General features: G+C 37.1%; 1 protein-coding gene across 1 annotated transcript in view; it reads right to left on the bottom strand.

The window, feature by feature from the left end:
• Positions 1 to 4,010: 4,010 nt before the first annotated feature.
• LOC116845425 overlaps positions 4,011 to 14,544 on the bottom strand; it is a 128,336-nt gene continuing 117,802 nt past the window's right edge. Inside the window, exon 2 of the mRNA XM_032818125.1 lies at positions 4,011 to 5,964. Coding sequence (XP_032674016.1) covers positions 5,879 to 5,964 — 86 coding nt within the window. The 3' untranslated portion in view covers positions 4,011 to 5,878. The remainder of the gene's footprint in view (positions 5,965 to 14,544) is intronic.

The raw sequence follows: 14,544 nt of genomic DNA, 5'->3' as shown, positions 1-14,544 counted from the left end.
AAGTAAAAGTAGAGTACGATCAATGCGCAATTTCGCGCGCGACTTTCTCGCGAAGTAATTTGCAACTGTTTCTTAAAGATATGGAAGAAATAAACAATCTTCACCTCTTAATATTAGGACTTTCAGAACAGTTAAAATCACGAGTTTATATGCACGATATCATTCTACTCTGCTAAGCTCTGCTCGCTAAAAGCGACCACTCAGTTTGATCCCCTTCTTTAAAGTAATGATTACCTTCAACAAAGAATATTTTCTTCATAATATGTACTCCTAAAATTTTTTCCTAAAATGTCTACTCATTACAAATTTGTGAAAAACTTATTATCATGTTTATTATCTCGTGAAAAGTTTATTATCTCAAAAGAAAAATTTTGTCTCTACAAAAATATTATTTATAATAATTAAAACGAAAAGTTGGTTCGATTCTATGTAATAAAAAAACCGAAAATTCTTGTTTTAATGTTCTTCATTGAGATATTAAATTTATTCAGAATGTGTTTTGAATAAACCTGATGTTTATGATGAAAATTTATGACAGATTTGCGAATATAACTAATGAGATATTTGAAACAAGTAACATTTATTTGAATGTAATATTTTTCTATGTGTATACACTGAAAGAAAGAATATCTAAAAAATAAAATATATGTATTCATTAGATATTAATAAGATATTTTCTTAAATATAAGTTCCTTTATTCAAATAGAACAATTTTTTTTTCATGAAAAGTAATGCTTTTAGGAAAATGTATATTTTTTCACTTGAAAAAATTTTTTCTCAATGTAAAAATATACATATTAGTACATATTAAATAACATATTAGTACAAATAAATATGTTATTAGAATATCCATAAATGATAAATGTTTTTTCCATTTTTTAGATCTTTTTATTTTAGTATAAATTTTTATAAAAATTACTCCAATTTATGACGGCGTTTTATATTTTTAATTGACGTTGAATGCAGCTAAAAAGAACAAGTAAACATTTGCCCCTTGTATTGCGTATTCTTTCAAAATCTCGTCATTCTGATCGCTCTGATAAAATTAGATTGTAATCCATCGATAATTATAGCGTTGAAGATGATATCATCAAAGATAATATTTTTTACGATGCTATTATTATATACGAACAAAAGAAGTAATATGCAAACGAACGCAAGCATGTCCCTGTTTTTTTCCTTGTTTGCTTTCCTCTTTCCACCGGAATAATGTTACCGTTCGTTGCTTACGGTGTAATGCAATATTCACTTATTGATGCTACGAATTGTTACGCGCTATCATTCTGAACTGCAAATTTGAGCAACGAACAACGGTCCAATTTAGGGCGGACATATTGCACGGTGCTGCAGACAGAGGTTTGCGGACGATTGGGGGAGTAAGGCGGGCGGTAGCGATGTGTTTGACTGTATTAGCTGGGGGTGTGTTTGCCAGAAGCAAACGGACGAAACCGGTAATTATATTTAGCGTCGATTCCTTAAGTACACATCAGTGGCTCAGGGCGGAATGCGCTATAGATACTACGTCCATCAAAGGGGCGTTATGTATGTACCTTCTGAAGGGTGAAACAGACGTCGGGGATCGGCAAATACTGACGCGTACATGATTGGAAGTTAATGTCGAACGTGCGTCGAAAATTAAGGCTGCCCGTTCGCTCGCTCGCTCGCTCATCCTCATCGAGGATCGAATATCGACGTACGATTGACAGTTACAAATACCGTCGATCAACGAAAACTGATCGTCCTCAGAACGATGGCTTTCCGTGATCTTCAGAGAGCAAAGAGAGAGACGGGCGTCCCACGCGTATATCCGCGTGTGTGACGTTTCCTCCTCGTCCTTCGATCGCTCGAAGTATCGACAGAAAGAATATCTCGACTAGAAGTTACTTCCATGATACTGATCATATTAATCCTACATTGAGAAAAAATATTTGAAAATTTGCAGGATATATAAAGTTTATTCCTGCCAAAAATGAAGTTAATTTCTGTAAAATAATTTATTCTACGAAGTGAACTTTTGACTCACAAATAAATTTCCTAGTATTTTTTTCTTAGTGCATAATCACACTAAGAGAAAAAAATATCTAAGGAATAGAAAATATTAATTTTTTTGGAATAACAAGTTTATTATATTAGTATAAATAAAATATTTTTTGGACAAGAAGATACACATCTTCTTAAAACTTTAGTTTTGTATGAAAGCATTTTTTAATTTTATTTAAGTCAAAGGATTTGGATTTAAGTAAATATTTCATTCTAATAAATATTTTTTTTTACTTTTTAGATGTTATTTCTTTCACTATACTTGTTTGGTTCATATAAGGTGATGTTATTAAGTTGAATTATTAACAATCCTTATTATTAATAAGGTTCTGATTGCTACTCTGCGCCGTATGAATTCTATTAGAGAAGCCGATAATATCACCTCGTACAAATCAAATAATGGTATTAGGATCGTGGAATGCATTTGCAGTCAGAATTAGAGGAACGTCCAATAACCAGCACTCCTGCGCAGATTTCAACAAATAATAAGTTATACGGGGAGTTTAATTAACTATTTATGAATTATTTATCAATTATTATTTGTTAATTGTTTTCTTTCAACCCCCACATACACCTTAATACTTGGTGAAACCCGCGCAAGAATGGTGAAAGCAGGAAGGACGACTGCTGGACATTATCCTGTATCTCGATTAAGGCAAACTAAAGGCTCGCCATTCTTATCCGCGAGAGCGACTTGTGGGCGTCGAACAAACGTAACGATAAAGATCGACGTGTGAGAGACGTTATGGCGTTCCGGTTTATTGAAGATCGCACATACACACGCGTATAGGTATGCATAAGCCGTGCGACTTTAAAATAAAATACACTTTCCAGAGCGAGTCCGCGAGTTTTGCCAACAACTATTTGTAGGCATGTCTTGTACAGGGTGTAACTACCAGCATGATTATAGATAGCATTTAGTAGCGAGAAGGTAGGTGAGCAGAGGTAAGTCGGTAGGTAGGTAGGTAGGTAGGAAGGAAGGTAGGTAGGTAGGTAGGTAGGTGATGGGGCCAGTGAACAAGTACACGGTCCGTTGGACTAATCTAAGGATAAGTTAGGCTAGGTTAAACTACACGGGACCACGCCGCTATTAACTGAAGCGGGTTAGAATTCTACCGTTCCGCCAAAAGTTTCTCGGAGAGTCTGCTGGGTATTCCCCGCGTCCTTCTCGGGCCGCGACAGGCTCGAACCAATAGCCGTAGGCGATCGTCGCCTTTATTATTTAGCGAGGCGCATCGCTAACGAATGCTACACGCGATACTCTTGAGAGATAACGCATCGGAGGTAACACGGCGATAACAGGTAAGCCAGAAGAATCTCGCCCGGGGGAGGATCGATATTGTATTCATTTTTACCGCGAGATATCGTTCCCCTGGCAAAAATTATTATGCTGTTTACCGAGAGAAAAGAAGAATACCGTCTTTGAAAATCTCGCTGTAATTCCCCGTTAATCCTCGTGAAACTTTTACTTCCTCCCTCCCCTCAACGAGAGACTTCTCCCGAGCGAGCGACGCGCGCTACTTTTCGCGACAGTAAGAGCGGGAACAGAAGTGGGCGCGGGAGGCAAGAAATGGGAGATTTTTGCGATTCAATTCTTCCAGATAGAAAGATAACTTTTCTCTATCTGCTCTCATTAGCGGCGCTCGCGGTAATCCCTCATAGCGTTTTAATTTCATCCCATTGTAATTACGTTCGGGGTTAATTGCAATTAAGGGCCGAAGATCAATTAGACAGTAAGAAGGCGGAGGTGGGACGAGTAATCCCCCTTCCCTTTGCAGTCCACCCTTGCGACGGGGCGGCGTGTGCTTTCGGGTGGCCTAAGTGGAATGTAGACATAAATATCTGGCTTACTCTGCGAGAGATCCCGAATTAGAGAGTGGCGATATATATATATATATATATATATATATATATATATATATACACATACACACACACAGGCGGTTCGTTTCGCAAAAAAGAACGTGCTTAACGCTCCGAAGAAGTACGATCTGTCAGAGCAGTCGTCGTATGTACGCGCGTGTTCGAGTAAATTTCTAGTTTAATTGCAACCGTACACGGTCTTCCGTGCTCTTTCCTCTTCTTGCATTTCCTTCCTCCTTTTTCGAACGATGACGTGTACATTATTCGAGCAACTTTCAATTCTCAGATATAGCGGATGTTTCAACGTTTCTCGTCACGTAATACAGAAATTGTTCCATAACCACGAAATTAAGTGTCTGGCATCGTTCTTGCACCATCGTATTCGTGTATCGAGGAACGACGCCTGTGAATAAGTATTTAATATAATGGATTTGACGAATCCATCACACGCGCACAAGTTTGCTTGAAGATACAATCAAGCACTATCCGAAGAAAAATATTATTGAGCAGCCGTGTTCGGTTAGGATATACTTTATAATATCGAGCTAAGAGAATATGAACGTAATTTCAAGAGATTATGGGAAATGAAGAGAGCTAAGAATAAAAGCTACGTGTCGAAATAATTGTTTCCAACAAATTTGGGAGTTTTGTATAAAAATTGAAAAGGAAATATATGCGAGGAAATATACTGCGAGCACGAGTTCCCTGTGCCTAAAATCGAACCCCTGACCCTTGCAAGGCAATTTCAATCAACTAAGCTAACCAAGCTTTTACTTGGATGTCCTCTCGAGTCAAAACTTTGATCCTACTTTCATCCTTACTATTCTATTCAACACCTATTTTTATATTCTGAAACCTACATCAATTTCTTTTGATTCTATTCGAACTATCCAAGTCGAATTTTCAAACTCAACTATTTCATTCAGCACCTCTTTTGATATTCTGAAGCCTAATACAATCTATTTTGACGTTAAAGAAAGTAAAAAGAGAAATTTCGGACAGAGAAATTTCATCAGAGTCAAAGTAGGAGTAAATTGTATCATTAGAACTAAACTTATTTTGCTCTTATTGCGTAAAATTCAAGGTTTAACAAAATTTCGACTCGGACTTACTCTATTTCTCTTATGTCTTAATTGTCAATAGTATTCTATAATATTTCATTAACATAATAATTCAGCCGCTTACAACTGAGCCTCCCTATACATCAAGCATTACTTCAAGACTAATAAAAAGTTCAAGGGTTAAATTATATACAGGATAACGAATATACGTATTTCTATCATGATCTCAGATACGCATATGCGGTACTGCGATAATACTATATATATGTTATACAATAATTACTATATAATACACACAATTAAATTACTATATAATACCATATAAAAATTTTCCCATATAGACTAGAAATAGAAAGTGCACTACTTAGAAGCAGTTGTGCGCAAAGTTGTACGCCGGATATACGTATGTCAGTATGAGGCATGCTTCACTTGTGTATCTAATATTTTCTTGTCGGTGTGGTAAATGTGTATACCTTCAGGTTGCAAAATATATCTGATGAAACTGTTGGTTTCTTGCTGACATACATAAATTTTCGCTCGAATGTGCATATATCCCAGTCGCGCGTGCGCGACATAAGGAAATTATATTGTTAGCACGCTGTATTATTCGAGAAAAATCTTCTGCGCGCACATGCTTGACGGGCGCGCACAGATGGGGACGCGACTGTAATTCCTACTCGCGTCCAAACATATCGATCAAGAAATTCAGAGCTCGCGGACGTCGAAGCCGCTCTTAAAGAGCCCGTAATGCCGGTATAAATCACGCCTTTGGGGCGCAATTCGTAACGTTGAAAACTTGGGCTCTTTGTCAATTTAATCCGAAGTTTCCGCGAAAACATATTTTTCAGATAATAACTCAGTCCCGACACCTTTACCGAACCTCCACCTGCACATTCATATCCCGGCCTCGTAAATCAAGGAGCGGTCTTACCGCAAGGGTTTCCATTAGTCCCGGCGAAAAAATCCGCGGATGACAAATATGATTGTTTCAGCGACTCACCTGCAACACACAAAGAAGAGGAAAAAAGAGTTAGCAGATTTAGTGTAACATTCGCACGCTCGCTCTCGCGCGAAGTTCGCGCGACACAATTGTCACGTGAGATTTTGAATATCCTTTATTGCGTCCCCGACAGGAAAATGTGCAGTTTGCATGGATACCCGCTTAATTGTCGTCTAGTATTAATGTATTCTCATTACGTAAAAATACCGCGCGGAGACTGGATGAGAACTTGATAGAATCTTATTCACTGGTTGAATCAGTTTGCTGTACAATATATGGATTCTTTCCAAGACATTACTATCAGTTACTATTAGTTTAGATATCATTACTATTAGTTTAGATTTTTTGTAATATACATATGTTATAATGTTTATATGAACAGAATATTATAGTTTCGTATTTCATATAAATTCTTTTCAATTTGCTATATTTTCAGAAGTGCAGGAATACACTGTCAGTAAGACCCATCTTAAGGAATACCTAGCAAATTTTGCTAGAAATATAGCAAATTTGTTTTTACAAATATAGCACATTTGAATTCCTAAAATATAAGTAGCACATGAGAGAAAAGAATAATTAGTACAGAATGTCGATCTATTCTTCAGTTACAAAATTCTATAACAATTTTTACTGTAAAGTTATCATCATATATCGCGAATAAATTTAAACACATTTATTTATACTGACAAAAAAGAGCTTGAAATTGCGCGAACAAAGATTGAATATGTGAAAAAGCATACAGCAAGAAAAAGAAAATTAGAAGAAATGAGATATTTAACAACGTTAAGCCCTGTACGTCAGAGATGAACCAAAATTAGAAATAAAAGTGAGCAAAAGATAAACAAGGTATATAGCAATAATAGGATTTTGTTGTGATGAGAACACATCAGACTATTTTAGTGGTAATGATGCGAATGAAAATTGTCATGACTTCATGACGTCATGACTTCAGACTCAGAATCTGAAATAGTACAATTACGAGAATAGATAAAAGATCATATATTATTTGATGTTTGTGAAAAATGCCACGTAAAAAGCGAAAAACAGGAAGATAAATGTTATGTGCCAAAGATTCCCTGCGTTGTAACTCCCATTAACATAAGAATTTTTTAATTACAAAGTATACATAGAAAATTAAATACTACTAGATATACTACTATATAATACTACATAAAACTATTTTATGAACACCAATCTCAATAAATAAATTTGGATTTTACGCATCTTTCACATAAAAAAATGTCATTCCACTGTTAAGAAAAGTGATTACTCAGTTGATTTTTCTTTTTTGATTAATGGTTGCTTCCAACAAAGAAAAAAATATTCTCTTAATAATAATCTTAGAATATACTTATCACAAATTTTATAAAAGCTCACTATTATGTACTCAAAAGAAGAATTAATTCTTTTGATAAGAATTTAAAATTAATTCTCTTAACAAGAACATAAGATTTCAACAAAAAAAAAAGCTGATTCGACTCTATGTAGTAGGCCAATCGAATTTCTGTTTCAATTTAATATCTTCATTGAAATGCTGAACTTACTAGGATTTTCAGAATGTATTTTCAATAAATTTTATGCTTATTTGATTTTATTATTATGATAGGTGATGAACTTATAATAAATTCGCGGACACACATAAATTTACGAAATACAAAACAAGTAACGTTCATTTGAATGCAGTATGAATTTTTCTGTGCGCAGTAACTCTGCAAGGGAAGCGTTACATCTTGAGATGGGGAGAGATCCCAAGTAATTTTACTCTTCAGTTATTATAGACAATAGTTAACATTAGGGCCGGAAATAACTCGCAAAAACTGCATTAAATTTCTACCAGGGGATCGTTACTAATTTAATCCGCCGATATTTATTCCGCGAATTCGCGGCAGCGATATTTTCTTGCGTCATTTACTTCCGCGCTTATGTGCAAATGTATGTACAAAGCGCACTCCGCGCCGGAGAATATATCCACCGCGCGTCATTTCATTATTAATTATACGTATATTTGGATATAATGTAATAGCTCCTCGCGCGTTATATCATTATTGTTCTTTGTGCCTTATAATCAGCAATATTATCCGCAATATCCCACATTGATTACATCCCTGTGTTTACGCGGTTGCGGTTCTCATCCGCACGATACGCAGCAATCAACGCCGCAGCGTTACCGCATCCCTCTTCCCCCGTTCCGCGGATTTCCGTCGTTAATCGAGCGTTTCCTTACTTATACGCGCGTCTCTCCGAATTTATTTTGCACAAGTCATTGTCGCGCGGCGCGCGAGTCCTCGGATAACAATTTAAACACATAAAACTCACCGCGTCGCTCGCCTGTTTCGCAAAGTAAACAAGTACTCGACGGAGTTTCCGCTTCCCCCCTCTCTCCCGCACTGCACTCTCTTCTCCCATCCTCCCACACTCCACCCTCCACGGCGCGTTCTTCAATCTCTGTTTGAAACATTTTTAACGAGAAGCAAATAAAAGTAATATCGTCTCGTTTGCGTCGTGATTAAAACGTAATTTCCGACTGCGAAAGATACTCAAAAGTTACAATCCAGTCGGTAGACATGGCGCAAAAGAAAATTCGAGCTTATCGCCGCTAGCGTAACAATCGCAGTGGAATTCTCTCTCGTAGTTCCTTACACTCTCGCGCATCCGTTTTAACACACTGAGGAAAAATGTTCGCTATTTTGTAACTGTAATCACAGAGAATTAATTACTGCAAATTATGGTCAAGAGAAATTTTCTTTTATTCCTTTCTATCATAATGTTAGTGATAACAACCTTGTATGCGTGTTGCTGCTACTATTTTACTACAAAAAATATAGTTGAAGCCAAAAATAACTGTGTAATTTTAGTTGAATCAACAAATTTTTTCTCAGTACACGTTGACGTGACACCGCAGATTTTTTGAAAAAACTTACCGTGACAATATTTCTTTTTTTATTTCATACATAATTCTTGACATGAAAAATACGTTCGGTACTGGTGTTGTTAATTTCTGAAAACAGGCTACTTACATGTCTTACATGTACACTGAGTAAAAATGCTCAGTATTTGTAACTATAATCACACAGAAAAATAATTACTAATACTATAATTATCAGTTATAATCAAGAAATTTTTTATTGAACTCTACTATAATGTTAGTAATATAATGATAATAATCTTATATGCGTGTTATTAATACTATTTCACTACAGAAATATGATTGAAGTTAAAAATAACTATAATTTAATTAGATCAGTCATTTTTTCTTTCAGTTTATTTTATATTGGCGCTTCCATAAACACTGATATGTCACACTTGAAGAACCTTTTATCTTTGAATATCCGAAACGATTAGCTTTGTTCAGGATTTTGTTCTGGAAAACCGCCATATCGATTTGCATATTTATTATGCAAGTATAAAGGAATATTACAAATATTTGTCCGGGAATTTACCTATCTAAACCTTTAAACATACCTTTCTCGAAACCATGTTTACAAAATTAGTGTGCACGATTTCGATACACAGGTATTGAAAATATATGAAAAGCTTGAAAATTTAACCTTGATTCAATAGACTTCGAGAAATTTTGCACGTCGATTTCGAAAATATAGTTTCGTGAAAAAATACAAATCGATACATAGCTGAAATTTTCCAAGAGAAAATCCTAATTATGATCTATTTTTTCAAGTGGCGTATTTAAAGGTAACGGTAGTCCCTTAAGTAATATAACATAATACGTGCTAGTTAATGTTTTCTTTTCCAATTTCATTTTTTCTCGCTCCTCCCGTTGCGAGAAAAGTTCCGCGTCGGGAGAAGTTTCCAATTATCAATTATGTGCGACAATTGTGAGACATTTGTGACGATCTCTGGCACCCGGCGATCCGGAGTAATAATACGCCTATTTCGCATCACAAGCAACAGTGTGTGAGTGACGCGTCATCGTGTGCGAGTCACACGGATATACGGACGACATTAATGCCGGTGCGTGTACAAGCTCCCGACCTATAGCTATAGCTAATACTGCAAGCGGCGAGAATCATGCCTAGGCCTTTTTATTATATCTCGACGCTCGCGTGTTGCTTCTCACGTGTGCGTACTTTTACTATTTAACTAATTGTTGCATTAAATGGAATGTTTCTTTACACATAAAATACACTCGTCAACAAAATTATCGCATAGGTTAATTTATGTCGAAATGTCGCACCATTTTTAATAAGCATAATACCGCGAAACATTATCGTATTTGAAAATGTTTTTTTTATTTCAAAAGTGAAGTCTGTACTTTAAGGAGCATATTAGTCAGATATTTTGAAATTATTCTCTCCCCTTTCCGCAGTCTTTTCACAAGTAAAGACTCCAAAAAATTGCACAATGTGACGTATCCTACGGGATGGAATAAATGTTTTTCGTAAATTTTATGATAATCATCGTAAAGTATAGTCTTTTCCCTACAATTAAGACAAAAAGCGGATTTGTGCGTTTTTTTCGCGAAGTTGCGAAAAAAACATCATAGTTACCTATACATTTTTGTTATCACTTCATTTGAAGCATTCTATTGAGTGGAATGAATTCTTTTCACAAATCTGACATAATCATTCTAAAATATCAGCGTTTCCTTACAAATAGAAAAATAAAGAAGAGGTATATATTTCTTCCGCGATGTTGTACGGTGTATCAAAGTTACTTATACATTGTTAATCAGTATCGTGACGTGCACACACACACGCACGTGCAGCACATACACACACACACACACATAATGCGCAAGACCCGACCAGCAACCTCCCCGTGGTACGCATCGGTAATGTTAATGCTAACGGTAACTAATTAAAAATTCATCATCGGTATATTTGATATGCCGCGGAACAAAGTCATGCACACTTCTTCTTAATTTTCTTATTTGCAAAGAAACATTCATATTTTACAATGGTTATCGTAAAATTTGTGAAAAGAATTTATTCCAGTAGAATGCATCAATTGAGCGATTTAAAAAAAATGCGTAGCTAACTTTGATATGTCGCAACTGTGCGAAAAAAAATCATACAAATCCACTTTTTTTTAATTGTGGAGGAAAGCCTATACTTAACGATAGTTATCATGAAATTTACGGAAAAATTTATTCCACCCCGTAGGATACATCAAATTGTGCAATTTTTTGGAGACGCTACACGTTTTTACTTGTGAAAAGACTGCGGGAAGGGAAGAGAATAAATTGAAAATCCGACTAATGCTCCTTAAAGTACAGACTTTACTCTTGAAATATTACAAAAAGATTTCAAATACGATGTTCCGCAGTATTATACTCATTTAAAATTGTGCGAAATTTCGACATTAATTAACCTATGTAATAATTTTGTTGACGAGTGTACATAAAGGAACTAAGGAAATAAAGAGCAGAAAGAACGTTAATGATACAGAAATGATATAAATCTATTCTTAGCCAACATGTACATATTGTCGTTCGCTTGTGTGCGCTGCGCCGCACGCACTATAGTTACGCGTACTCGATTCCACATGTGGCAGTTCTGAGTACGTGGCGTCAGTAAATCCGCAGAATCGGTGCGAATCGATCATATGTAAAGCGACGACGGCGGCGCCGATAAATCTCGATTGGGCCAATAAAATCGTATCAATCAGTCGGGGCAGGCGCGGATGGTGCTTTTTCGACTGACATCTTCCCGAAGTTCTCTGATGTGCTCGTCCCCGCTCGTTCCCGACGACGGGCAAGATGAAGCGGGCGAACGTCGAGAGATCTCTCGAAATCGGCCGGCGGCGCGGGGAAAAAAGGTCGACGAAACTTCACTCTACGGGTATTCGAGGCGGACGAAGAAAATGACGAAGGAGACTAAGAGAGAGAGAGAGAGAGGGAGAAGCGAGGGAGAGGGAGAGAGGGAAGAGGTTGCACAGAGTAAAGCGCGAAAAGTTTCGTTGCCCGGCCTGCAGCGGCATCTTCCCGTCGACGAATCCCGTCCCGTCCCGCGTCTCCTTATGTGAGATACGTGCCGACGCAGTTGCCGTATCGTTTTCAGCGCGCTAAAGTATATCCGGAGGGGAAGGAGAGAATCGGGACACAAATCTGAGAGGTGATCGCATCGATTTCCCTCGGCCGCGAGAGATTTCTCGTCGCTTTGTCGAGCGCCGCCCTGACCTCTCCGCGCTTCGAGTGACCTCTCGAAATGTCGCGCGCGATCGACCCTCCCGTAATATATTCACTGCGCCTCACAATCAATCTCAGAGTCTAACGGATTCTTCTCATTCCACGATCTCAGTTGCCAAAAAATTCTACGCGCGGCGGCACCACCCTCTGCGACGACCCGCACAGAAATCTCCCAAGATTTGCCCAGATGCGGTATAGATTCTGATTAGAATACCCAAATTTGCCCGAAAATTGGTGATGGCAATTGGGACGCCTATTCTTGTCTCAAACATGGGTTCTCTGTCTAAAATCGAAATAGAAATACTATGGGAACTCGCGCTTTTTTCTCAGTCGGTAATGTCGATATACTTTCATCGTATCAAGGAAATCCAATTTCTACCAACTATTCCCACAGATAGCACAATTTACTAAAAGGTTTCTGAAAGACATCTAAAAGATGTCGTGTTTCTTTTAGACATTTTTTAGACGTCTTTAAGACATCTTTCAGTAATGTATGCATCTGGATTGTATTTAATGGAATAAAATATCAAGAAATAAAATATTTCTGAAGCACTTTGGACATTTTACTAAGTAAAAAAAATTATTTAAAAAGTTATTTGTATCATTTAATTCTGACGTAAAATGCAGAAAAAATATTGGGGAAACTTTGGATTTCCCCACCTAAAATTGCATATGAAATATTACACTTCTAATCAGAATCCATCATTATTTTGAGGCAAATCAAACTGGATCCCCATTAGATCCTAAGAAATTCTATACGAGAAAAATGCGCAGGACGCCCTGCACAAAGCCACAAAGTAGCGCATAGATGCGATCAACACGACGACATCCGTGGAAAACCGCGGGGGAGTGAAAGGGGGGCCCAATACGGCGAGAAAATTGTGAGTTCGCGCAAAAGAACTCGTTAGACTTGGCGTATTCGCGTCTCTCTCTCTCTCTCTCTCTCTCTCTCTCTCTCTCTCTCTCTGTCTATATGTGTCTCTCTCTCTTTTTCTTTCATGAGTTAGACGCCGCGGTGCGCACAAGCGCACTAACCTCGCGCGCGCACCACCATCTTTTTCGGGGCGCCCTGCCGTCCACGCAGGTCGCGGCAGTAACTTTTAATTCGCGTGCCCGGCGCCGACCAATCTGTGTCGCGCGCACCCCCTATTACTCCTGATAAGACTCGGGGGGTAATTTATTTACCGAGCACGAGGGATGCCATCACGCGACCCCTCCTTACGTCTCGCTCCTTCGCACACTAAGGCAAAAAGGAACGAGACGAGACAGCGATGCGTAAAACGGGAAGAGGTATACCGAGGTGTTACCCCTGTGCTAATAGATGCCTCTTCAGCTACAGTCTCCTCTTGATATATCTGGCGTTGCTCGCGCTTAGCGAAATAACCCTCGCCCCGTCCCGAAATGCGGCCAACAAATACTCCAATTCGCGGGAAATCTCACGGTCTACCCGGCAATTTCGCCGGCTAATCAGCCGGGTGTTTCGCACACACGCGAGTGATCATATTCAACTGGAAATTTGCTCAAACCTTTGCGCCCCAAGGGTCCCGTATAATGTGGCGGTATCGTTCAAAATTTTTTTGTCAAATTTGCGAGAAACGCGATCTCAATCCCCAGGTAGACTTTTATGATTGTTCCAACGTAAAACAATAATAAACAATAAAAACAGTAATAACAATAATAAACAATAATAAATGTTTTACAAGTTTTTAAGTTGCATTCGATATGCTTTGTACTAATTTAATCATTAAATTTATATTATGCCATGATATAATCTTTTGGTTCTACTGACGCAGCAACAAAGTTAGTAGAAGTTGCTCTCAGATTCTCATGTTACATTTTGCATGACGCATTGTTTTCGATAAATCGTGACAACTTTTTTCCATTTCATGTTTCTATTTTGTCACTCTACGTGACAAATATGAATGTCATACGAACCACTCGCAACCCTTACACATTGACTAATGACGTCGCTAATGACGCACAAATTTTCGTACACCTGTCTATCTAAGAAGTTAGACACACTTTCATGAATAATTTCTTTACCATTTTTGCTTTTGTCTATATAACTTATTGTCTTTAATTTTATTTTTCTTTTTTATTTCTTCTACTTCTTTTAATTCGGAAAGGATTATTGTCTCATTAATAAAGAAAGGATAATAATTATCGACATGAGACAATCGATAATGGAAAGTTTACATTTTAAATTATATTCATGAATGGTATTGCATTAAATTGATCATTAAATTTACATCATGTAATATATGTGTATATATATATATATATATATATATATATATATATATATATATAAAATATAGAATTTATATTAATTAATTACAATTAATACAGCAACAAAAACGTTACGCTCAAATTTTAAAATTACATTTACATTCTTGTATTATATTTTTTTCATGACGTTGTTTTGAGTCAATTTA

This window comes from Odontomachus brunneus, unplaced genomic scaffold, assembly GCF_010583005.1.
Source record: "Odontomachus brunneus isolate Ranch 3 - 2012 unplaced genomic scaffold, Obru_v1 Obru_scaffold_001, whole genome shotgun sequence".
NCBI lineage: Eukaryota > Metazoa > Arthropoda > Insecta > Hymenoptera > Formicidae > Odontomachus > Odontomachus brunneus.
The sequence above is the reverse complement of the archived record's forward strand: the minus strand, read 5'-3'. Positions and strand labels throughout refer to the sequence as shown.